Genomic DNA, 26,017 nt, shown 5'->3' on the forward strand with positions numbered 1-26,017 from the left:
CATGCTTCAGTTTATGGAAGCACTTGGGTTGTCCCAGGTTGGGACGCCATGCCATGGTTGGGATCAGTGGATGGGGGCTTTTTCTTTTCTTCTCCGAATTGCCTAGGTTATCGGGCACAGGAAATAAGGGCTGTTGGGGAGTGGCACAGAAGAGGTGGAAAGCTGGCAGACCCTGCCCTGTCTGTGGCAGCCCCTACCTGAGGCTTGCAGGTGCTGGAGAGAGGACAATGGGGAGGTTCTCTCAAGTATGCATCTCAGACATTCAGCTTGGCCCTCAGAGGTCCTGGGGAGAATGTGCATCCATGGGTCACCAGAGCCCAAGGGTTCTATGAGGAGGGGGAGCAGCTTCGTTGATATGCGGGAGGGTGTTTGTCTCTCAAGCACACTTGCTAAAAGAAGCTTAGTGAGCAGGGTAGCTGGGCTGGTGGGCTGCGCCTGGCAGCTTCATCTTCTCCAGAGGAACCCGCTGCATTCTCCTGTCCTTAGCAGGGCCATTTCCGCAGCTTCTCTGGAAGGAAGAATGACTTATTGGGGGTTTCAGTGGGCGTTGGAGCCCTGTGGGGTGCTGTCCTGTGACCTACAGCTTGTCTGGAGTAGGCAGGCCAGACCACCATCCCTTTCCTCCTGTCTGCCTAACTAGGCAGAAGTGGGTATTTTGGGCCACCAGTTGGTTGGCTGAACCCCTGAGCCTCCAGCTGGGTGAGCTAAGGCCTAGCACTGGAGAGTGAGTTGCAGAGCTGGTTCCCTGTAGAGTCACCAGAAGAGGCAACACAGAGCCTCCAGGCCAGATTGAATCATGTCCGAGCAGGGCATTTAGGGAAGGGGTGCTTCTCTCTGTAGACGCTCCCGGCTTCTGCTCCCACCTGGGTCCGATCCGGTCAGCCTTGGTGAGACCAGCTCCCCTGCCTCTCTGGAGCTGTACTGAGATCCAGGCCAAAGACTTTGGGGCCACTCAGGGTTTAGGCCTCCAGAGTCTTTCCGTATAAGATAATCAAACCCACCAGCAGGGGCAGAGCTGGGCCGGAGGCAGGCCCTGCTCATCTGGGGAGTGAGTGCCTGCGTGCGGCCTTCCACTACCTTCTCCTTGGGTCTCAATGTCGTTTTCACACTGTGTCTTCTAATCCCTCCTCGTTGTGGCTTTACTAATTCGTGTTGACACAGTGTCTGCAAAATTATCTGAAGTGTGCCGCTTTTGGAGAACGTGGGGAGGGAGGACCTCGGCCTCCCAGTGTGGCTGTGAGAAGTGGAGGGCAGAATGGGCTCGATTCGTTTTGTGAGCCGTAAGATGCAGTGCGTCTGTTGGAGGCTGTTAAGGTCTCTCCCCTCCTCTTTGCGTCTCTTCTCTTGCTGCTGGAAACTGTTTGGGGATGTGAGCCCCCTCCCAGAGAGTGGCTATCTTGGTATTAGGGGGCCAAAAGGGTTCTGATGACAGGAATGCCAAAGGTGCCTTGGGTCCCCTCCCGTAGCATGAGTCCCTCGTCCCAGTGACGGCAGGACAGCAGGCAGAGAGTCAGAGGAGGGCCAGGCTGACTTCCGCAGGGTCGTCCACTCTCTTGCCCGGATTTATCCAAATCGCTCAGTGGGATCTAGGCAACCCTCAAGAATGCGTCACTGGCTGGGAGAAACAGGAACAAATGAATATAACAGGGTTCTATAGAAGAGGTGGCCCAGAGATTGCCCAGAGGTGGCTGTGATCTGCTGTTTGAAAGGTGGGTTGGGCTCCACATCAACAGACTTAAAAGGGAAAACACCAGCCCCCGCGGTGGTATCCTGTCTTTCTTTGCAGGCCCCGCCCCTGGCATGGTACCTGGAAGAACCTACAGCACTGGTGTTGCACAGGTGAAGGCCGTGTGATATGGTAGATGACACTACAAACTCGGAATCAGAAAACTTGACTTAAGTCTAGCAATAGCTTTTTTCATTGGTCAAGTTAATTGGCCCTCTTTTCTGTCTCAAATTCTGCATCTATAAAATGCGGATAGTAATGATTTTGACTTCACAAGTTTATGGGAAGATCACGTATTCGTTTCTTGATCTGTTCATTCATTCAAATTACTTGATAGTGTGTGAAAGAACCTTGCAATCTCTAATGTGGCGCAGAAAAATGTATTCTTATTTATCTCAACTTCAGCAGTGGGTTTGGTGGAGGAATTCCCCCCTTCTCTTGCACGTAATGGACTTTTGACCTTACTATTAGGTTTTATACTTTTAGCAACCTTTCTTACTTTGGACCTTTTCACTTAAATTCACTTAAAAGTTCTGAAGTCCCTGCCTCTTCAAAATCAGGGACCCCCCCACCCTATTCCCATTTCCCAGATCTTGTCCCACCCAAGGGCTCAGCAGATTTATATTTAGTGGGTCCCTTGTTCTCTTTCTGTGCCCCGAAGACCCGGAGGCGTGGGACGCCAGGATGAGGGAGGGCGGCATGGCCCTGAGCGTTGGAGGGTGGCCCGCAGGCACAGATTTTCTGGGTGCCTGTCCTGTGCTCCACCCAGAGGTGGGCAGAGGCGCTGACTGTGTCTGCAAGGGGCTCGCAGGCGAGGAGGAGAAATAGGCAGAGCCGCGGGGAGTTCTGACTCACGGCAGGACCAGGACACAGTTCATCACCCAGGTGCAGTTCGTAGAGCATCCAACCTTCGTTCATAGAACATTCCTCCTGCTGGGGAAGCGGCTATGATCCAGGGATCAGGAAGGCATCGTGGAGGAAGTGGCATTAGAGCTAGCTGATGTCACACTGGTGATGGCCACAAAGCATGTCTGAGCCATGAGATGGGGCACAGGCATGAAAGAGCATGTGTGAGGGAGCGCAAAGCACCTCATGGTGGGCAGGGGTTACTGTGGTTAGGAGGTTGCCTTCTGGAAGGAGTAATAGAAGGAAGGGCTGGGAGACTGATCCAAGAAGGGTCACTGAACGCCAGGCTGAGGAGCTTGAACTTGGCTGACTGAGTCCTGGGGAGCCATGGCAGCCTGTAGCATTCGTTCTTTGTATTAGAAAAATCAGTTTCTTAGGCTGCTGGGAGGGGCCAGCCTATTTATTGGAGGCCGGTAGGGCCCAGATGACGGGCGCTGAGCCTCAGCGGGGCAGAGGCAGGCATTGGTGGGTGGGAAAAGGCAGGGAGGGGTGATTCAGAGTGCTGAGCCCGCCTGGAGTCTCTCTGGTGTGGCTTTGCCGAGGTCCCTAGACTGAGACGCCACTGGCTGCTAGTCCTGGAGGCGGGGGCTCTGAGTGCCCATCTGCCTGTTTTAGAGAGCAACATGCTGGGCCTGTTCCTCTGTCTTTACGGCTCCCACCCCATTAAGAGCCCATGGCTCTGAATCCCCAGAGGGCCGCAGACCTCACTGCCATGGCCACAGTGGCTCCGATGCTTCTGGGGGTGTCTGGAGTCATCTCCTCTCACCTGCCACTGTTGATCCTCTCTGGCCAGGGGCGTGTGGCGAGGCAGGTCATGTGACTGCACACCAGTGGCCACTGGTCAGGCCTCTGCAGGCTCTGAGCTCCTTTTGCAGCCCCCAGCCTCCCCGGGACTGCCTTTTCTCCTCTCCTGCCCCTGCTGCCGCCACCCCTCACCTGCCCAGTCCCCAGCATCCCCCAGCGGAGCTGAGAGGCAGGTGCCTCTGCCCAGCTCCCCGCCTCTTCTTGCTCAGCATCTGCTGCTCCCTGGGGCCCATATGACAACAAAGTGGCAGAAGAGGGCTCAGGTTGTCTGAGCCTCCCCTTGGGCTAGACCCCTCCCAGCCCCCTCCCGGAGACCCCAGAAGCCCCTTTGTCCTGTTATTCTCGTCTGATTCCTAAGAGGGACGTCAGGGGGTCTCCCTCCCTCAGGCCCCGCCCTTCTCTGGGGTTACATTTGGGCCTCTAGAGGGCTGCAGAGTGTGTCCAGCATTGCCCAGCCTGAGATTCCCTACTCAGCCCTGGCCACCCCCTCTCAACAAGGCCTGAACCTCAGGCGGGGTGGAACCCCCCCATTGTTCCCCTGAAGCACTTTGCATGGTTTCCAGAAGCGAGGTGCCACGTGGGAGGCACGGCTTAGGTAAAAACGATCCAGATTTCCGGAAGGAGAGGGCCCCAGGAGGCCAGAACACTTCCCACACGCGTGGCAGTGTCTGGGAGGTTTGGCTCAGGGGCACCCTATATAGCACCATCTCCGGGAGCTTTGGCCTGGCATGTTTTCAAAAAGATGCTGACAGAGGCACACGAAACTCCTTTCAAGAATAAATCTTGCCTTGTGCGAAGCCTGAGCCGGTGTGGGGAGAGAGCAGGAAGGCTAGTGGCCACGGGTGGACTCTGGAGCAGGTGGCGTGGGTCTGAGTGCTGGCCCTGGTGTCTGTGACCTTGAGCAATGCAGAGCTTCAGAGACCTCGACTCTCAAGTCAGGGTCATCAGGGCATCCGCCTTGGTGGGATGTGTGGAGTGAATGAGATGGTGCAGGTAAAGTACCCCACCCAGTCTAGCCTATTTATTAACACTGTAAGTGCTTAAGAAATGGGGGCATGAGAAGATAAGGCAATTGCTATCAGCATCTTAGCATGGGACCAGCATCAAGTAAGAATGGGACACTAGGCCCGCCCCCGGGGGAGTGGGGGGCTCAGGAGGTGAGGGTAACGGGTTTCACCCATGGCACAGCCACTGCAGGCTTCTCCTCCACCGTTTCCTTGTTTGCCTCTTTGTGTTTGTAACCAGTATTTGCCAGTCTGTACGTAACAGGAGTTTTATTCCCTGATTCGACCCTACAACAATGTCGATTTACCCCCATTTAACAGATGAGGAGCCTGAGGCTGTACCCTGTGCAACCATGTGCCCGAGGTGGATTTGGTTTAATGGAGGGTTACAGGGGGCACAGCTGATTGGCTCCCAGGCCCAGTGCAGACAGACAGTGGCTAGATATCCCCCCAGGTGTTGGCGAGTTCCCCTGTGTGACTGACCTCATGACTTGGCTGTCAGCCCTTGTGCAGATGCTTCCCCTCACCCAGCCCACCCCCAGGCCTCTTTCAGTTTCTGTCACTCAACAAACAATTACTGTTACTGCCTCACTGGCTGTGTGCTTGGATCTGGGGACACGGCAATACATCGTATGTGATCTGTGCCCCAGAGGGGCTACCAGCTGTGAGGAGAGGTGGGCAAGGCAGAGGCGGGGGGATGATTGGCAAATACAGTATCAGTGGGGAAGTGGGGAAGTCCAGGGCAGGGGGACAAGTTCCTAATGCTTTGGCCATGCAGTCCCCCCCCCCATTTCCCCGCACACAGCTCACGGCAAGTGTTTGGGGCTGGGAATCAGCTTTGTGATTGTAAAAGTTTGGGGTGGCAGCCGGCTTTATAGGAGGCCTGCGTCATTGAGCTCTGGCCTGAAAGTGGCTGTCGCCTGCCTCCAAGCCCAGGGCCCACCGCCCCAGACCAGGGGCGGTCCCTCTGAGAAGGAGGAGCTCCACAGAGGACTTGGGAAGGCCTCGGGAACCTGGGTGTGATCAGTAGAATCCTGATTATAGCCCTGACAAGGCCCCACCTACTGTACCCCACCCTTATTTGTAGCCCATGTCCCAATCCTGTATATAAAACGTGTATGGGATCCACACCGCGTCTTGCCTTCAAAATTCTGAACTATTAATCCATTGCCCACATTTCTGCTCTATCTCATCAGAACCTTTTTTTTTTTCCCATGGCAGGAGTCCTTCCTTCTCCCCTTAAATTCTAATTGATAGGACTTTTCTCTGATAGAATCCCTTCTAGTCTGATAACTAGAAGCCCTTTGTGAGCAGATCTAGAAACCCCTCTTTGTGGAATTACAACAGAGAAAGGATAACACAGAAAGCTCAGGCACCTTGCTAACTTCCCTGTGTCTGAAAGACCTGGTGTGAGGCTGTGTGCTCCTGCATTGCTCCATGTCTTCCTCGTTTCCGACTAAGCTCCCACCGCTCTGCGTAAGTGGGACTTGAGATTTCATTACCCTAAGGCCCCACAGGAACAGGTTTTAAGGATACGCCTATCAATTTATCTCCTCCTCCGTTTAAAAAAGGGTATTCAAAAGCAAAGACCGCTGAGCACCTGCCCTGCCCTGCCTCATGCTGGGGTCGGAGTTACCAAAATGAGTGGGGTCTGGCCTGTAGCCTTGAGTGGGTCATAGCCCTGCGATGACGATCGACAAATAGAGGGACAATGAAAATCGTCCCAGGATGTGCGTGCTGGGATCGGGGTCCCGCAGCACGGGCTGAGGGCTGTGGGAAGACAGGAATCTATACCCCTGCGTGGGTGCTGGTCCGGGAAAGCTACTAAGAGGAAGTGACACCTGGGCTGAGCCTGGGAGGAAGCACAGGGATTCACCAGGCAAGGAGGGAGGAAAAGACATAAAAGGCAGTGTGTGTGAAGGCACCAAGGCCGATGTGCTGTGGTGCTTGTGTATGTGTGTGTGTGTGTGTGTGTGTGTACACGTGCACGCACACACACACACACACATCCTGGAAAAGCCAAAGGAAAGGGCCTGGCAAGAGAGGAGCTGGATGGGCTGGTTCATGGAGGGGCCTGTGTGTCATGCTAAGGAGCTTGGGGTTTATCCCCAAAGCCACCTGGACCTATTGAAAGGGGTTTCAAGCAGGGGAGTGCTGTGATCAGATTTGCGTGTTAGGAGGATCACCCTGATAGCCCCGTGGAGGATGGTGCAGACGGGCCAAAGCTGGAGTCGGGGAGATCAGTCAGGATTTCTGGGGATTGTCTCTGTGGCTTTACACATCTGACAAGGCTGGCTGGGGAGGGCCTGGCACCCACCAGCTCAGAGAGGAAATAAAAGCTCCGGAGGCCTGTCTGAAATGGCTTCCCGACTCAGAGTCTAATTCCACCTTGGTTTGCTAGTTACTCAGCCTGCCACACCCCCCTCCGCTCTGGCCTAAAGGACCAGTCGCCCCATGTTCCCAGATCCCTGCGCTCCCCAGAGGCCTCAGAACCTGGCCGCTCTCAGCATTTAATCAGAAAGGGTCGTGCTGGTCTGAGCCCCTCTGGATCTTCACCTCCGGAATGCCAGGGCACAAGAGCCCAAACATTGTCTTTCCTCTCACGCCCAGCCGGCTGTCCCCAGCGCACAGAGCAGCCATTGAGGGGCTGCGCAGGCCTGGCGGGGGTCCCGGGCCATGTTAGTTACGGGCAGCGGCTTAGTCACGCTCCTCGCAGCCTTTCTTCTTGGGACAAGCCTGTCTTTGTGCTGAGAGCCTTCCTCATGCAGCAGCCCAGCTCGAGGCAGCTGCAGAACCCTCTGCCAACCCCTAACCGCACACTTCAGAGGCACCGCCGATGGAAACCAAAGCTCAGCATGAAAGCTGAGCCCTGCAGCATGGAGGGCTGTCCTCTACACAAGAGGCCACAGCCTCCACCTGCAGGGGCTGCAGGTGTAAGGCCCAGCGCTGTGCTGTTCCTTTGACCGGTAGCCTTCAGGGAGCCTAGGGAGACCTTGCAAGCCCTTCCCCTCCCCCAAACCTTCTGTGTTAAAGCCCACCCGCCTCTGCAGAAGCAATTTCCAAAACACAGCTTGCCGTCCCAATGCACCCCTGGGAGTCAGCAGATTGCACGCATGTATTGAGCACCTACTGTGTGCACCTGCCTTGGGCTGAGTGCACTTGTACGTGGTAGTCTTTCATTGCAGGCTGGGCTATGTAGTAGTTCAGAGTGTAGCCTCTGAATACAGACTGATTCAAACCTTAGCTCCTCTGTTTACCAATTGTGTGACTTTGGGAAAGTTTCTTTGCCTCCTTTTACCACACTTTCTCCATCTGTCAAATGGGATATTACAGCATCTGCCTCACTAGATTGGTGTGAAGATTAAATGAGATAATACATAAAGCATTTAGCTGAGTGCCTGCCGCATGGTAGGATTCAGTACACAGCTGCTGCTACTCTTCCTCTTCCATGTTGCTATTGTTACTGGATCTTTACTACTGCTCAGCGGACAGTGTTATTCCCATTGTATAGGTGAGGAAGCTGAGGCCCAGTGAAGTTAAATAACTTGCCTGATGTCACACTGCTGGCCGGTGGCAGAGCTGAGATTTGAACCCAGCTGTGTCCAGTGTTCTTGTAACACGGCCGGCCCCTTTGGTAAATAGAGCTCAGCAGTGTGGGGCTCCTGACCCTGGAGCAGTGGGAATGGTGGACCCTCCTATTGCATCTAAGTGTTCTTTCTCTGCTTTTCCAGATTTCTGAGCCTGGAGATGAGGGTCAGTAGAGCTCAGGGATGGCAAAGGTCGTGACACTTGGGCAGAAGCTACAGCTGCAGAGCTCGGTGGCTGGAAATAAGTGATGGTGCCATTTGAGCACTTGCTGGAAGCAGGGCAGGAGGAACAGTAACCCCAGGGAGTACAGGCTGGTGCCAGCATGTGGAGATGACGCCTCCGGAGGCCCCGGCCTCCTTCCTGCCCGGGTGCTAGGAGCCGTCGCCAGGCTCCAGCTAGGAGCCCTGCCGCCCAGGGGCATGGCCAAACCTTTCTTCCGACTCCAGAAGTTTCTCCGCCGAACGCAGTTCCTGCTGTTCTTCCTCACGGCCGCCTACTTGATGACCGGCAGCCTGCTGCTGCTGCAGCGGGCCCGAGTGGCCCTGCCGCAGGGTCCCCGGGCAGCTGGCACCCTGCAGGCCTTACCCGTGGCCGCCATGGCACTGGGCGTGGGTCTGCTGGATAGCAGAGACCTGCAGGACCCCCGTGTCAGCCCGGAGCTGCTGCTTGATGTGGACGTGCTGCGGAGCCCCCTGGCCCGGCCCCGGCCAGGACCCCGCTGGCTCCGGAGCCGCAACTCGGAGCTGCGCCAGCTGCGGCGCCGCTGGTTCCACCACTTCATGGGTGACCCCCAGGGGCCACCCGCCCTGGGCCCCGAGGCTCCCCGGCCAGCTGCCAGCAGCCGAGGTAGGTACTCAGCCCTGGTTCCTCCTGGCGTATTTGGGAGCTGCTCCCAGGAGCCCTGCTGGGGTCACAGGGTAGGTGGCCCCTTTCTCTGGCCCTTGCTGCAGCCTGAGAAGTAGGCATTGCAGGCCCATGGCCTTCAGGTGGTTCCTTCCCTCCTGCTCTGCAGGACAAAGCAAGGGCCTACGATGTGAAGCCCTTTGGAGTTCTGCTCACTCACCAGCTGGACGTCCACATGGCTCAAAGCCAAAATGCGTGAGCAGGTCACCTAGATCTTAGGGTTCGGGTTCAGCCAGTCCTGGGCTTGAACCTTGGCTGAGCCACAAACTTGTTGGGTGACCTTGGACGTGTCGTTAAATTTCTCCGGGTCCCTCTGAAATGGAAATAGGGATACCTACCCAAGGGTTATTGTGAGGATTAAATGGGATGACCTGGAGCAGTGGCTCGCAAAGCAGGATCCTAGACCAGCAGCCTTGCGTTACTGGGGAGCTTGTTACAAGTGCAGATTTCCAGGTTCTCCCAGACTAGTCGACTGAGTCCTGAACTCTGGGGAAAAAGCTGCAGTCTGTGCAGCCACACTCTCCAGGTGATTCTGATGCACACCTAAGATGAGGACCCCCGGAGTATATTATTTGGCATTCAGTAACTGGCAGCTATTATTATTTGATAAAAATAGCTAACTCACATGGCATTTACCATGTAGCTATAAATGTGCTATTTACAGGCACTATTATTATATTCCAATTTTATAGATGAAGAAACTAAGGCACAGAGAAGTTAAGTAAATTCCCAAAGTTATTCTCTTGGTTTGGGTTCCTAGAAGCAAATCCTGAAACCGGGATTCCTGTACACGTGGTATATTGGGGATGCGATCCCAGGAACACTGGCAGGGAATAGGAAGTGAGACAGGGAAGAGAAGACAGCCAATGAAAGGTGTGTTACGGAGCAGGTGGGAACTCAGAGCGAGGGTGGAGCATGCCTCTCAGGGTGCAGCCTGGCAGCAGGGAAGCCTGGGGGACACGGGTGGGCCACCAACCAGGCCCACCGTAGTCACTCTGCTGAGATTCCAACATGCGGACAGCCTGGCTCCCCGGTTGGGGCTCCTTGCATTGAGTTATACAGACTCCATGCAGGGCCCAGTAACAGAGCCTGCGTGAGATGGGCACCCAGGAAGTTGTTGGGTAGTGCCTGAACCAGTAAGCATCTCAGCATGCCTGTCACCACCCTTTTGATCCTGTGGCCTAAATCACAGGGCGAGTTGCTCTCTTAACTGTAAAACGTGTGGTTGGAGCCCAGAGAGAGCACTCAGTAGCAGGATACTGAAAGAGATGTGGCAAGAAGCTCATCTTAGAGCTTGGGCTTTGGGTTCAGACAGATCCTGGCTTAAGTCTTGTCTCGGGCCTCGGTCAGGGAAGGAAACGAGGGCCAGGCCTAGGAATTTGTCTGTATTCTGAGGATAATGAGAAGGTTCTGGAGAAAGGAGCCCAAGCTTCTCTCTCCCTCTGGGCTGATGACCCTAGTAGCCAAGTAAAATGTAAACCAGAGGACTATGCATTCTTGTCTGCATGGAAGGAAGTTTCTTCTGAAATCATCTAGGTCAGAGCCCTCACTATGGGATTCCACAGCAAGGCTTTCTTGGAAGAAATGAGGGAGACAGGAGGAACTGATTCTGCAGCTCTTTTTATACAGGTATGATTTCTGTAAACGCTCCTCCACACGCCCAGAACCTGGACCTCTGTGCAACTCATTTAGACTAAAGTGTAAATGACTGATATGGTCAACATGGATTTCTTAAGAAGAAGCCATCGAAAGAGAACAAGTTTTGAAAACAGGACCTGCGTTCTTCTCTTGGTGTTGCCAATTATTGGCTCTGTGACCTCGAGCACATGAGCCTCAATGCTTTATTTCTCTCGATCCAGACTTACTGAGGATCCAAATCTGAGTCGCCACGAGTGCTATTCACTGTACACTTGAGGATCTCAGTCTGGTGGCAGAATCAGAGGTGCACCCAAGTGATTACCGCACAGCACCACTGAGGCATGGTGCAAAGGACTTTGGGCTCGTTAGACAGAAGTGACTCGCTCTTTGTAACCTGACTTCAGGGTGACTGGGCTCAGGGTGACATAATGATAGCCCTAGGGTGTAGAGTATGTACGTCCAGGAGAACCAGTCGGTACCTTTTTACTTGAACTCATCTCCGGTGACTTAAGAAAGTGATGGAAGGGGCTTCAGCGAAGGTGAAGGACGGTGGTTAGACAAACCGGACTGATGGCCAACTGTTACATACCAGTATGGTCTTCTCAGTTGTTAAAATACTGGAATAGTTACTGTCCTGAGACTTTGGGCTGCCCTCTGCACTCTGGCGGCCCTCCACTCTGAGCCACTCTGACCCCCAAACCTCTCCATGACCCAGCAAGTGAATGGTTAATGCCTGGTACAGCAGGAGCATCAGAATCCAGGTCTAGTGACGAATGGTGGCAATTCTGACTGGTCAGTCCCACTCCCCCCCCCCGCCATAGGCTATTCAATATTTTAAATATCACCCAAGATTTCAGGAAGAATTTGCACTCTGGGAGAGGCTATGGTGTCACATGGCTGGAGATCTTCAGAGAAAGAGAAGAGAGGTGGGGCACTGGCCTGAAAATCCTCTGGGAGCCCCGTTTCCCTCCTGGGGCCCTGCACAGCCCGGCGGGCCTCACTAGTGGAGAGTAACCTACAATCCAGCCCTCGGGACAGCTGCTGGGGCTGCAGACAAAGAGGGCGTCTCTTTGCGGCGTGGGCAGCCCGCCATCCTCCTGAAAGGGGATCCTGCAAGCCGCGGAAGCTGCAGGAGTCTCCATCAATCACTGAGCATTTCATTATACCTTGGACAACATCCATAATGGAATAAAATGTCAGTAAGTTTACTAGGGGAAAAATAGTAACTTCTCCATCGCCAGTTTGTTTTTTATTGATAGTAATTTCCAAAGGCATTCCAATATCTCCAAAGCCATCATTAATAGCCTCGCAGCATGTCCATTTTGATGTGCAAATGAACAGATGTGGAGTCACAGACAATAATGCATTGCCTCCATTTCAGCCGAAAGTAATAAATCCGCCTCTGAATGTGTCCCAGCGTATCCCTCGGAAGTCCTTTTCTTTCTGTACATTCTCGCCTCTCAGGGAGTTAGAAAAGCCATTCGTTAATTTTTCGAGAAGAAAGGGCTCACCTCCTCCTCACAAACAGAGAGGTGGGCCATCTGTGTCTCTGGGCCTTGCTGCAAACTGAGATGGGGCCAGCCAGGCGTGAGCTTCCCCTCCAGGCTGGTCAGTTCCAACAAATGGCCAGCTGCTAACTGGTTAGCCACTCATCGTTTTCTGAAGAACCCAAGCCTGACAGCTTAAAACCATTTCTTCCTCTCTTTTATTAATGGTTAATTATTCAGCTAATATTTACTGATCCATCCTCACACCAGGCCCCAGGTTAGTAGAGTGTGAGGTCAGAATAACAATAGCTGTTACTCGTTTGAACATTCTGTTACGTGCCAAGCATTGTTCTGTGTAAATGTACACTTGCTATCTCATTTAATTTCAAACAGCCTTTTATGTACGTGGTGCTATCACCATTTTAATGATGAAGAATTTGAGTTCCAGAGAAGTAAAGTAATTTTAAAATGTTTATTATTAATAAGGATATATTAACAATAAAAACAATCATGACTGAGCATGTACTATATGCCATGCCTTACATGAGACACTTTCTGTGTGTTATCTCATGGAATTCTCGCCACCACCTCATGAATTCTGTGGGAGCATAGCCCCATTTTACAGACGGAAAAGCTGAGGCTCGGGGGTTGGGAGAAAGCTGCATGTGCCAAGTCACACAGCCAGATAGTGGTGGAGCCTGGATTTGAATCTAAGGAAGCCCATTCCCAAAGGCTGGTCACCCCCACGTCCTCCAGATACGTACGTGCACATGCCAGTCTCAGTTTTCAGGGGTCTTGAGCCCAGGCACCTTTATAACCTTTATGTTAATTTCCCACCAACAGTGACAAATGTTTAACAACCCCTGGGCTTGTGTTTTGGATGTTTAATTGAAAGCTGTAATAGAATTTCTTCTTCGCTGAGCAACGCATGAGAAATTTCTGAAATGTGACTTTTACTAAGTAGGTAGGCTAAGGAGAGCAATTTATCCTCGCTGACCTGGCTGAAAGCTTGCTGCAGTGGCCCATTCTGGTCTTGGTAGTCCTGAGACTTTACATAAAGAGAGAGAGAAGCTTGCAGGGCTGGGGGGGCCTGGGGGTCGCGAATGGAGGGGTGTAGTGTGTGCCTGTGGACAGACACTGTGTCCTGCCTGATGGAATCACAAGTGGTTCATTGCCTGGAAGGGGGCAAGACTCTTTGTTAGACACTAAAGAAGGTGACCGTTGCTTCCTCTGGAGCCCCAGTGCTCTCTAGTCTGAGGTCTCCAGATCCTTCAGCCATTCCTGGCATGACAGAGAGTCCAGTCATCTGCCATCTGGGTCACCTTCCTGTGTGTTGCGGTTCTTAAACCTGGGCCATGGCAATCAGTCACACATCAGTGTTGTCGGGAGGACCTTCCCCATCTTGCCTCTGGGCTCTCTGATCCTACTCTTGCACCCTCAGAGGATATCAGTATGGTTTTTAGAGTCTGTTGACCAGTAGGTGTAGATGTCGCCATTGCACCTGACCGGCTAAGGTGAAGGTGTGGCCACTGCCCGTAACAAGCCGTAAGTCATGTTGCAGAGCCAGGACTCACAGGTATAAAACATTTCTTACAGGAACAGTTAATGATAGGATGCGGGTGACAAGTTTCTCCGACACAAAATATAAGAATCCAGAGAAAAGAGGCTATAATGGGCTGCTGGATGGTCAGGATTATAAGTCATCAAGGACAGGTAGGAAGCAAGGAGTGGACATGAGGAAGGGAGTGGGGACACGTCCAAACATAGGACAGGAGAAACGCGATGGGGCTGGGTGAGGCAGGGGCGGTGGGCATGTATCTGTTTGGCACTTGAAACCGAGCACATGATGTTGAAGTGATTTAGCCAAGGTCAGAGGTGGAATTAAGTGTGGCATCCGCAGACAGACTCCCGCCCCAATTTGGGCCCCAGGAATGAAGGCTGGCAGACCCGCTTCTCCCAACCTGAGCTCCTGCCTTGGCCAAGTCCTTGTCAGGAATAGAAACGACTTTCACTCCCCCCACACCCCCCCCCCCCGCAGGGAGCTCCCAGACTGGTGGACCAGGAAGTGCGGTCACTCTTTACCACAAAGCCATTGGGGAGCTGGCATGCTTTTGGGAAGCCTTGGGTGTTTTACTTCCCAGAGACCATCTAATTTCCGAAGGCTTCAGTGTGCTGCACAGGTGCCATTTCAGACATCCAGGAGCCAAGTGCAGACTGCTAGGGGAGCTATGCAACGTCTTTCTCACGGGTCCCCGATCCAGATCTCGGCACAGCTATGGCAGGTGTGCATCGCAGCTAAGGACCGAGTGATGGTGTGTTAGCAAACTCCCAATGTGCCGTTCCTTCAAAACGCGGTGACGCCCAGGACATTTACATGCCTAGTGCGCGCGCTTTGTGCTTGTGCTGTCTGTGCATCTTTGGGAGACACCGCCCTCTCTCCGGGTGACAGCAGGGCTGTTACTGCCTCCTACTGACACGTGCATGGTTGGATCAGCACCACCACTGCTTCGTGGAGTCACGTCCTCCAGTGCCCACTTGCAGGCATGTGCCAGAGACGCCTGTACTTGTGAGGGCTCAGCAGTCCCGTGGTCCTACTGAGTCCCACAGGGGATAGCTCTTTTACACGCTAACGGACGCTGCTTGCACCCCTCCAGTGATGGGGGCTTGCTCTCTCCTGGAATGGCAGGTTGTTTTTTTTTTAATACCCCTTTCTGTTTGCAAGATCTTTGTATTAGCTAAGATCAGCGTTTCCACAATTAATTTCTTCCCTCTGGGTCACAAGGAGATGACAGAACTTGCCTCTCCGAGCCTAGGAAGATGGGGAGGAGGGGGGTCCAGGGGAGGTAATTAAACCAGCCAGACTTGCTGAGTTGGGGTTGGTGGAAGAACGTGGTATCCAGACTAACACCAGACTCCTGGCAGCTTGTCTGGGGGTACAGTGGGCCTTTACTAAGAGAAGGGACAGGGAGAGAACCAGATGCAAGTGTCTGGGAAAGGACTGGGAAGGTTGGCCTGCAGCCTCGTCCTCTGGGCTTCTCTGAGAGGTACCCTTGGCCAGGAAGGGCTGGGGATTGCCTTGGAGTTGCCAAGGGCTGGGCCCCCGATTGGGACCCGTTCCTCTCTCCGGGACCTCTGAGTCTCTGCTGTGCTCCCTGCCTCTAGGCACGTATGTTGGATGCTTCAGTGACGATGGCCAGGAGAGAACTCTGAAGGGGGCTGTGTTTTTTGACTTGAGAAAGATGACCATCTCCCACTGTCAGGATGCGTGTGCTGAGCGGTAAGTGGGGCCCTGGACCATCCACTCCACTGGCAATAAGGTCAAGAGACAGTCCCCAGAAGGAGGGGATACTTTGGCTGCCAGTTGGCTGTCAGAGGAAAATTAATTAGGGCTCGAGTGGTCAGGTCCCAGATGTCCAGAAGAAGGAAAGTTTATTGATGAGATGGCAGCGGGGTGTGGAAAGAGCCCTGGGCCCTGTGTCAGGAGACCAGGGTTCTAATCCAGCCGTGCCAGGAACTTACTCTGTGACGTAGCTCTGAGTCCTTTTCCTTCCCTGGGCCTCAGTTTACATATATTCTAGGCTTACGTATAGTCTATGTTTAAAATAGAATAAAGGGCTTTAACCCAAATTTCTCTGAGGACCTTTCCGGCTCTGTAGGAAAAGTTTATTTCTATCTTGTGTTTAAAATAAGATTTGCTTTTTCTGATACTACCAGCTCACCCAGTAGTTAGCAGACACTAGTCAAATGCCAGGGAATGGTCTCTACCATCAAGACACTCACAACTCACTGTGTGTGTGTGTGTGTGTGTGTGTGTGTGTGTGTGTGTGTGCTCACGTGCACACATGTCCTCACACACAGCAGATGGGTAAAACAGAATCAGTAGATGGTACCCTGATTTATTTCTACCATATTACATTCTTTCACATTTTTTGTGTCATATAAATCGTCACATTCTGCTAGGTAACAACGAATTGTGCCCATTTTATAGACAGAGGAACTGAGGCCAGAGAAGGAAAGGACAGGGTCCCTGCTCAGGTGCGCTTTACAGTCTAGATAAAGCTAAAACCGAGACTGACACCATCTCACTTTATTCTCCTAACAGTTAAGGAACCTGAGACTCAGAGCTGGTAAGTGGTGTTCAGGGTCGTACAGCTAGCAAGGGGTCAGACAAGGGTTAGAAGCTTGTGTGTGGGGTTTCCATCTGGGTTTTTATACCCAGGTCCACTGAGGGAGTTTGAAAATGTTGGCCTCTTTCCATAGTTCAAATCCTGTGTGATACGATGTGGGTTCCATTTGTAATCTTGACCTGCAGCATTACAGCTGGGTAAAGGTGGGTAAAGAACAGTCTTTGAGGGAGAGGGGCATGCAGCAGGGCCTGTTTGTAACACGTGGAGGGCAGTCTGCACCAGTGGTGTGCTGGCTCACATGGGGAAACAGTTACATTTTTAGAAAAGTTGTCATTTCATTACTAACCATTCATAGCTTGAAACTGTCTAAGGTGGGAGTATTTACACCACAAAAATTGGCAAATGCCACCAATTAGGGCTCCTTCCCTCCCTTACTGAGAACCAATTACCAGCACCCACTGCCTGAGACCCGTTGTGACCTGTTACCATGGATGGCACCTAAGGGGACAAAACTCAGAGGGACCAATCGGGCTGATTCAATTAATATATCACAAAGGAGTGACTCCTCCCTAAACCTAGGCAGCTGACCCTTAAGTCTGGCTGAGACTGACCCCTAAGGCCAGCTGCATGCTGATGGCTGTGGCCCTGCCTCTCCACTCAGACCTAAGCTCAGCTTCAAACCCAGCCCTCATGCTGGCCCCACACGCAGCTGTCATTCTTTGATCCAGACCTCAGTGCTGTTAGGACCCCAGCCTTAGCTCTGGGCCAAGGGCGGGACTTACCCCAGGCCCCACTCTCCCTGCAGGTCCTACGTCTACGCCGGCTTGGAGGCCGGGGCAGAGTGCTACTGTGGGAACCGGCTCCCAGCGGTGAGCGTCGGGCTGGAGGAGTGTAACCATGAGTGCAAGGGCGAGAAGGGCTCCGTGTGCGGGGGTGTTGGCCGGCTGTCTGTGTACCGGGTGGAGGAGCTGCAGCCAGGCTCCAGGAAGCGTGAGTGTACCAGCCTCTCCTAAGCTGTTTGTCCCCTGCTCTCCAATTGCCCCCCGCCTGCAGCTCCTGGTCCAAACTAGTTGGGACAGAACCTATGCCCTCCCTTCCTTACTACCTTTCATGACAGGCTCGTTGCCGTGGGGAGTGGGGTTAGGGTCTGCCAAAGGCTGCTTGAGTTCATAACTGAGGCACATCTTTCCTTGTCCCCTACAGGAGAGAAACTGATGAGGAAGCCTGGGGCCTAGGCCTAGGTATGTCTCTAACATGCTGTGTGGCCTCAGGCAGCTCACTTTCCCTCCCTGGGTTCCAGTCTATTTGGTAAAGTGCAGAGGTAGACATAGATGTCTAGCAATGTGGTGTACCAGAAAGCTTGAAAGTTTCCTAGCTGTAAAACACCTACAAATGCAGGATGAAATGGAACAAACATTGTTTTAAATGCATAGCTAAACTAGCAAGAAAGTAAGGAAATCCCGGGCTCCAGAAATGCAGAGGGAACTAAACATCACAGTGGTGAAATAAAAGTTGGAAAAGAGGCTATGCAGCTCTGGGTCTAGGTGGCCACAGGCTGAGGGTTTAGTGTCCACATAGGACAGAGAAGGAGGCTTAGAGCCAGTCAGGAAGGGAATTAGATTGAAACCTCTGCATAAAGTGAGAGTCAATTTCACCCAAGTATAAATCAATAAAATTTAAATTAGAAAAATACTACCTAGCAGTTCAGGGAGATAGTGTTTTATTTTAGGTGTTTTGACCTGAACTTCGGGTAAAAAAAAAAATCTTCCTAAGAATTTGCAATTGCAGGCCTGCATTTACGTGAGTTTTGAGGTTCAAATTTATACAACACTCTGCGTGGTCCTGAAAACATAAAAACTGGCTCTGGGCCATCTGGAGGTGCTGGCAGAAGCAAATACAAAACCTCTTGAGAGCTATGCCACCCACTCAATTGTAAAGAGTTCCCATAGATAAATTCTCACTGAGGATGAGCTTACAATTCAAATACACAACTCAGGAGGAAGTAATCAACCATAAGGGAGTATCATCTGAAGCTTCAGACAGCAAAATTGAACCCCGAAGAATTTCAACAGAAAGTGCTGTCAAACAGAGTTAACAACTGAGGGGGCCCAGTTAAATGCCGCCCGAAACTCAGATTTGTCCTCATTGGAAGATAAGCCCAGATCCACTTAATCTAATTATAAAGGCTCCTTTATAAAATAAATACGGTTTTGCAGATTTGCACGGCCGTATGGATGGCTAGGCCGTCCTTTCCATGTCTGGGAGGGTCTGAGTGGGGAGGAAGTCAGAGCACGGAAGACCGCCCCCCACCACTGGCAAGGGTGGGGCAGTGGATGATGGAGGCACAGCCCAGCGTCCATGGACACGACCGCCTCTGGCTGTGGACCTCCTAGAAGCAGGGCTCCAGGAGAGCTGATGGATTAGTTCAAGAACAGGGCAGAGCTCAGGGAAAAACATGTCAGGTCAGAAGCTGAGACTGCAGAGGCTGTGTCTGGGTTAGCTCTCCTAGCAAGGAATGAGTTTCCCAAGCAGTACAGAAGGCCAGCTGTGAGAACTATGGTGAGCTTAAAAGACAACCCTGGCCACTGTCTGTGGGGTCAGCATGATGGGGAGAGTGGTGCAGTGTTCAAACCCGGCCAACAGGCTACTTAGGTGCTGCTTGTATTCAGATAGGATGTACTTGGGAACAAGGGCTACGACGGGCACGGGGACAGAGGTAGTGACCCTGATAACATACTCTATGGATTCCCTAATGAGACCAATAACTCAACAGGCAGGCATTGACACTTGTGTGCCAGGCCCTGTCCTGGACCTGAGTCCTGCACTGTCACCTGGGCATCCAGACGGGCTTCCTGAGGACCACACGGCTCTACGCTGGCTTCTTGGATCTTGATTTCCCTGGGTTCAAACAACCTTAGCCCCCCTGCCCTCTTACCCGGCCCCCAGCAGGACCAGGTCTATACTGTGTGGGCTCTGGGCTGCCCTGCCAGCCCCGCCTGCCTGCTCAGCCGTGGACTCCTAGAGATGGTTGTTTGGCTCCAGGTTGCCATTGGCTAAGGGGGAGGTGGCCCAGTCATTCCGGCCAGCCTCAGATCTTGAGTCGGCTAGACCTGATGTCATGGTTACTGTTGAAAACTGTAATAGCTGCCCCATCGGGCAGGCTGTGGAGCCCGTGCTGTTGACCTTTGCCTGCCTGCTCCCTTCTCAAGTGGGTGAGCCGACGGGATCTCTGTCAAGAGGTGACCAAGTGACCACTCATCTTAAATTTCAGCTTCTCACTAATTAAGAACACTTACAAGGAATGAGAGCCGTGCACGCGCTCCCTGGGTTGGGATCAGAGGCAGGAACAGAGCAGTGTGTCCATGGCTTCATCTTGGAGGTGTCCTTCTGCACTAAGTGGCCCTTGGGCTGTCACCTGGGAAGCAATGGAGAAGGGTATGGACAGACTGTCCTAGATGGTAGCCTCTTCCCCGAAAGTCGCTCAGGGACATCTAGAGGCAGCTGATGCTGCCATCTCCAGCAGCTCTTGCATCGCTGACCTATTGGCGGTGTGTGCTGTGCCCTCACGTGCCCTGTCATATTCATTTCATTCATCCACTCAGCACTTGTTGGGTACCTACCATAAGTCAGGGTCAGGGTTGGGTGTGGGGAGCACAGGGGTGAAGCAGGTGCAGCCTCCTCCAGGAGATCTGTTTTGTACCTCCCTGCGGCATGGGACTTGCTGAGACACTGGTCATCTGGCTCACCTGGTACCCTGCCTGTGCCACTCACCCTCCCTGTCACGTGCCCCAGAGCCAGTGGCTCCAGTGTCTGTCCCACCCCAGTGCAGCTGTCTGAGGCCCACAGCCCAGGTCATTTAGCTGTTTTGTTCTTTTGGGGCCCAATCATGCCACAGGATAGGAACGAGTTCTGTGAGCCCAGCACCAACAATCCATCACCCAGGCCCTTGCACCAAAAGCCAGGGCAGGAAGGTGGTTGTGGGAGACGCAGCACCATTAGGGGCTGGCACATGGGTTGTTCCTCAAAACAACTAGCTGCCGGGCATTACATAGGTGCGGAAACAGAAAGTCTCTGAGTCTGTGGCACACCCAAGTTTCACAAGAAGTCACCAGCAGTCCAGGACTTAACCCTAGGCCGTCACGACACTGCCTGGACTATTTACCTGGCACCCAGCTGCTTTCCTTCATCTGTGTCCTAATAGATTTGTGCCCTAATGTCCAGACCACTGGTGCTGTGGTCAGTCGGATGGGCTTCCAGACTCAGGGTTTGGTCCTGCTGTGCAGTTTTGCATGGAGAGAGCCCTCCCGCCATGGTGCTAGCTGGTGAGAGGGTTTCTGCTGCTGGCCAAGAGCTGTGGCAGGCAGAGAGCAGGGAGAGATGCTGAGCCCCAGGAGATCTGGTGTCCAAAGGAGCATGGGCTGAGAATCAGAATGCCATTTAGAGAAACTCTGATGAGTGTGGAAGAAGTATGAGCAGTTGGTACTGCAAGATTCCAGAAGGTTTGTTTGAAGGAAGCACGAAGGAAGCCATCTAGGGAGCTGGACTTCTCCACCAGATGGTCTGGAGAACAATGTGGCAAGTGGCTTCCTTTGTAACATGGGCTTGAGGAGTATTCCTGGGATTTGGTGGGAGTTCAAAATCAGACAGAAAGCAGAACAGTGGTGTCACTTGACTGCATAGTGAGAGAGAATGTGGCAGAATTTCAGATTTCCAAATCTTTCCGCACCTGGGCGGGAGGACATAGAGCTTTCCAGAATATCATCCTCTTCCGGTCACCTAGTGCAGAATCTGGCACATAACGGATGCACAATCCAGATTTGTTGAAAGAGGGAAGGTAGGTTGGATAGGTGAGTGGACCCCTCTCCCAAGAGCTGGTGGGAGAAGTGAGACCTGAATTCAGCAGTTTCAGCCAAGTGGCCCCTTGTCAGTGACCCCACGTGACCAGGGTTCTGTGCCTGGTTTCTCTCAGGATCTTGGCTTGACTACACCCTGTCGAGGGTGGTTTCTCTCTCTGATTTGAAATGTGCCCTACCTGAGAATAGTGACACCTGTTTCAGGATCTAAAGCCACCATTTTCCCTTGTGACAGGCCCCAACCTCTGTGGGCACCGCTTCTCACTGGAAACCCATTTTTCCCCCCAGGGAGGACCGTCACGTACCGAGGGTGCTTCCGACTGCCGGAGAACATCACACACGCCTTCCCCGACTCCCTGATACAGGCCAATGTGACAGTGGAGACGTGCTCGGGATTTTGTTCCCAGAAAGTAAGACTAATGATAATTCCACAGCCTTGCCTTTTAACCGTCTAACGTGTGTGGTGGTCTCAGAGACGGGGCAGGTGCCCGGGCTGGGCTGCAGATGTCCATCCGCTCTCGGAGCCTGGGTGGGAGGGCGGCAGGCGATGCAGCAGACATCACCGAGGGTGCCCACAGGGAGCCCGTTGCTAAGGCTGGTGATCCGAGGCTGGGTGGGGAATTGGCAGCAAAGGTTGTGAAATCTGAACGGATCATGCCTTTCCCGATGTGAGCTCCTGGCGCAAGTGTCAGATGTTAAATTGACTTGGTTTGGAAACAAGAAGATGCTGGCTCGGGACTTGGGGAGAACTGATGGATTTTCTGTTGTTGGTGCTGACAGTGTGTTGGGCCGTGAACTTGACTCCAAAGGCCATAGTCCCATGTATGTACCTTCGGCTCTGTCTCGGCTGAGGAAAGGAGCATGACTGTGCAAGAGCTGGGCTAGATACCAAAGGCCACTGTCTCTGCACCCCTGTTAGCTCGGGGGCGGGAGAATTTGGTCCAGGCCATATGGGCCTTGCAAAAGGCAGGACCAGGGAGAAGGCTATAGAGCGAGGCTGGTGAGACCAGGCTGTCCCCAGAGCACTGAGGTCTGGGGCTGGACTCCAGCAGCTGCCAGGTTGGTCTGGATGCTGCAGCCCTAGAAATGGCCCTTGGTGGCAATACGCTGGGGTTTGGGTTGCTCCGATGTGCTGGGGTTCGGTAGTCCTGATGGGACCGTGATACCTGGCAGTGTAACCGAATGGGGCAGGAGAGACGAGGGCGTTCGTGATGATGACAATGGTAGCTGTCAGCAGTGGCTAACATGACCGTTGATTTTGTTGCTAGCTACTGTTCCAAGCCCTTTACATGTGTTGATCCATTTAATCCAGGGAATCAGGATTTGAACTCAGTGTAGCTCCATCGCCTGCAGGTGGTTTGAAGGGCACAGGAAGTGGGCCTCAGTAAAGAAGGCAGACGTAAAGGAGCCTGCCCTCCGCGGTGCCCCCGCCCTCCCTGGGAGCTGCCCTCCGTCTGCTTCTATGTTCTGAGCCCTGTCGAGTTGCTTCCCTTGGAGGTGGGCGGAGACACAGCCTTTTGTGTGCGTTTTCCTCTTGCACACGTGCGGCCTCTGAAGTGGCTCTCTGGTCTGTCCAGGATTTCCGAAGCCACTGCCAAAGATGTGCTGGGCGTCAGGGAATCACGTGGCACAGTGCAGTGAACCAAGAATAGTTTGTTGATTTGCAGATATCTGGTCTGGGGACCCTTCTTCCCCTCTCCCCTTCGTAGGAGCTGAGCACCTATAGCGACAGCAGGTACACCTGCTTGTACATGCAAAGGGACAAGCCACTCTCCAGGGCTACCTTCACACCTGCGGTTCAGAGCAGGTCCCTGGAGAGTCCCCACTGGAATCAGAGGAACTCAGCTGGGCCAGACCAGGCTGAAGGCAGGCCTCCGTGGTCAGCAGCCATGGAGGTGTCCTCCTGTGTGCCGGATGTGTGCTAGGGGCCTGCCCGCCAGTGATCTGCTTTACTCCTCCCAGCGCTCCCTGCGGGAAGCCCTCTGCTCCCCGCTGGATACAGGAGTCAGTGTAGGTACACATACCGGCCACTCCTGACACCACACCCTGTGCTTTTTGTGCTGCTCCCTCCCTCCATGTAACATTGGTGGGGAGGGGACAGGCGGGCGAATGCGGCCAGGAAGAGACAGGAGGGAAGAAACGAGAGGATGAGACAAGAAACAGGCAGCATCACCACTGCGTGTCTTCAGGGGTTTAAATTAGTTTTTAACAGGTACTATGCTTGCATGGAACACAGTGAAAAGACATCACAGGCTGCAGAGGGGAGAGTCTTCCTCTCACCCCAGCGTCTCACCCACCTAGTGTGTGTCCTGCCTTTGGAGGCAGCCAGTGGGCCTGACTTCCTATGTCTACTGTCAGCGAGATTTCTATGAATATTCAAGCAGTTGTTCCTCTCCAAGTCATTATTCCTGTGCAAACCCACAGGTGGTCCTGAGCTACCACACTACCCTGCACCGGACTCTTTTTCCTCGACCATCTGTCTTAGACGTTGCTCCATATTGGCACGGCAAGTGCTTTCTCAGTCTTTGAACCTGTTGCATGGATGTCCTATCCTTTATTTAACCAATCCCCTGCTCTTACACATTTAGCTTGCTTCCAGTCGTTTGCTTTTACAAACAAGCTGCAGTGACTCTCCTTATGAGTGGGTCGTTTTGTTTTGGTGGATCTGGGAGATAAAATTCCTAAGAGATGCTGGGTCACAGGCTATGTGTCCTTGTCGTGTTGGTGAACTTGGCCATATCGCCCTTGGCCACGGTTATTTTAATTTTGCACCCTCACCAGCGATACATGAGAGGGAAACGGAGGCAACCTGTGACTCTTAATTTTGGTGACGGTGACTTCAAAGCAGCATCCTAGGTAGATAGCCCAGTATTTTGGGGGTGCTTCCTCTTGGGCAGCCCACAAGGGCCCAGAGAATTCTGCCTTGTGGTTATAGACACACAACTCAAAAGATTCAAAAGTCGTCAACTTCTGTTTTCAGCCCTTCTTCATTCCTGGCATAAATCCACATTGCTGCAATTTTGCATTGGACCATGTGCCAGAGATACCCGCAGGCTCTTGGGCTCATGCCATTTTGCCCTTTAGTAACCTTGTACGTCGCCCGTCATTGTGCGTTTCAAGGACAAGTTGCATGCTCAGCTCTCGTTGGTGCTGTGAATTGTTCGGGTCAGAACAGGGAGGAAAAGGCATCCAGAGTTCTCTGAGGTGGCCTTGGCGCTCAGGGCTCGTCGGAGCCCTGCCTCCCCCGTACTGTACTGTCGGTGGGCGCCGGAAGGGTAGGTATTTCCTCAGGTCCCATTGTTTAGAGGCTCAAAAGTTTGCAGCTGTGAGGAACACAGTCATCGTTTCCAGCTTCCACGTTGAAAGCTGTGTCTTGGCAGGACACACGTAGGCTGACACTTAGGGGGCAGGAGGTTGCTGGCAGAGCCCAGAGATCGGGGAGACCTGGCCCCTAATCGTGAGGTTGACCGCTGGGGAGTGGCTAAGACGGGAAGCCAGGGGACGCTGACACAGGGAGAGTAAGGTCAGTGCCGGGTGGGAATGAGGGAGCCTTGGAGGCGGGCTTAGGCAGGAAGATGGCCGCTTGGAAAAGGATGGAGCTGGAGGATGTGGAGCCGTGTCGACAGGTAGACGAGGGGTGTGAGGAGTGTGTCACAAGACTGGGCAACTGCTGAGGGTGGGAGGTGGTGCAGAGCAGCCCCGCTTGTCCGGAGTGGAGGGCTCCGGGTGTGGGGTGGAAGGTGGCGTAGGGACAAATTGCAACGGGCCTTGGACACCTGCCTCAAAGTCCAGACAGTTTTCAGTGGGTAAGAGGCTGGAAGGAGGTGGTATTCCCGGCATGGCACTTCACAGCTGTAGGTAGAGTGCTGTGGAGGCGGGTGGATCCCTTTGGGAAGCAGCAGTCCTCAGGGCCACCGTCGGAGAGGCCTTGGCAAAGCTGCAACGGACATCGGCCTGGGACCTGTGTACTTAGAGACTCCAGGGAGGGCCAGGACGATGGCCCAGATGCCACCCATTCAAGGCAAACCATCACCTCCCCAACAGGGTGCGCCTGTGTCTCCCCAGCTGTCCATCCCCCTTCTCCCTCATCTCGCCCTCTGGATATTGGTGTCACTTGGACTGAAGCCTTCTAGATGGTCCCCCGTCAGCTCTCAGCTCTGCAGTTTTGGGGGCGGGGGGAGGCACTTTGTGGGGACTCTGACTTCACTCTAGAGCAGGGTTTCTCAGTATTACGACTGTTGACATTTCAGCTCAAGTCACGTTGTTTCAGGACCTGTCTGTGGATTATAGGGTATTTTGCAGCATCCCGACCCTCTACCCGCAACACGCCAACAGCTTGTCCCTTCTCACTTGTGACAACCCAGACTGTCTCCAAACAAGGCCATCTGGCCCCTGCAGGATAAAATTGTTGCCTCTGGCCTAGCGGGCCGCCTTGAATGTGTTGGCTCAGCAACGCCCAGTCGTGGCCCCCATTCTCCGTGGGTCTGCCTCCTGGCGACCAGTTGTCTTTTCCAACTATTGGGTGAGGATGGAGAAGTCAAGTCTGCCTCTGAAGGTGAGGTCTGCTGGATGTGAGATCAGGGAAGTGTAGCTGAGCCAGGCCTGCAGTGACCAGCGACCCATTTGCAGGAATGGTTTTCTCCGTCCTCTCGTGGATGTTGAGGGTGGGTGAGAGGGGTGAATTCGGGGATGTCTCCTGGCAGGAAGATACACTCCTTCCTGAAGTGCCAGGCACTTCCTCGCCGGAAAAGCCAGTAGCACCGAGGCTGCAGGGCTATCCCAATGGCAGCTTCATCTCATCCTAATTTGGCTGAAAGACAAGCTTAGATGTTCTATGATGTGGGACTGGTTACGGTGAGCCACGGCCGTACAGTGGACTATAATACAGCCATTGAAAATGTTTTCAAAGACTTTTATGATGGAAAATGCTCACAACAGAATGTGAAATGAGGCAGAGCTAAATCTGGGGGAGGGGTTCGGG

At 53.2% G+C, this 26,017-nt stretch overlaps 1 protein-coding gene across 3 annotated transcripts in view; it reads left to right on the forward strand.

The window, feature by feature from the left end:
• WSCD1 (WSC domain containing 1) overlaps positions 1–26,017 on the forward strand; it is a 50,594-nt gene that overhangs the window by 2,399 nt on the left and 22,178 nt on the right. For all 3 annotated transcript variants that reach the window (XM_033089673.1, XM_033089672.1, XM_033089674.1), the window contains exons 2-5: positions 8,172–8,874; positions 15,219–15,333; positions 16,989–17,173; positions 21,325–21,446. In XM_033089673.1, coding sequence (XP_032945564.1) covers positions 8,448–8,874; positions 15,219–15,333; positions 16,989–17,173; positions 21,325–21,446 — 849 coding nt within the window. In that variant the 5' untranslated portion in view covers positions 8,172–8,447. The remainder of the gene's footprint in view (positions 1–8,171; positions 8,875–15,218; positions 15,334–16,988; positions 17,174–21,324; positions 21,447–26,017) is intronic.

The sequence above is a fragment of the Rhinolophus ferrumequinum genome, chromosome 21 (genome assembly GCF_004115265.2).
Source record: "Rhinolophus ferrumequinum isolate MPI-CBG mRhiFer1 chromosome 21, mRhiFer1_v1.p, whole genome shotgun sequence".
Taxonomy (NCBI): Eukaryota; Metazoa; Chordata; class Mammalia; order Chiroptera; family Rhinolophidae; genus Rhinolophus; species Rhinolophus ferrumequinum.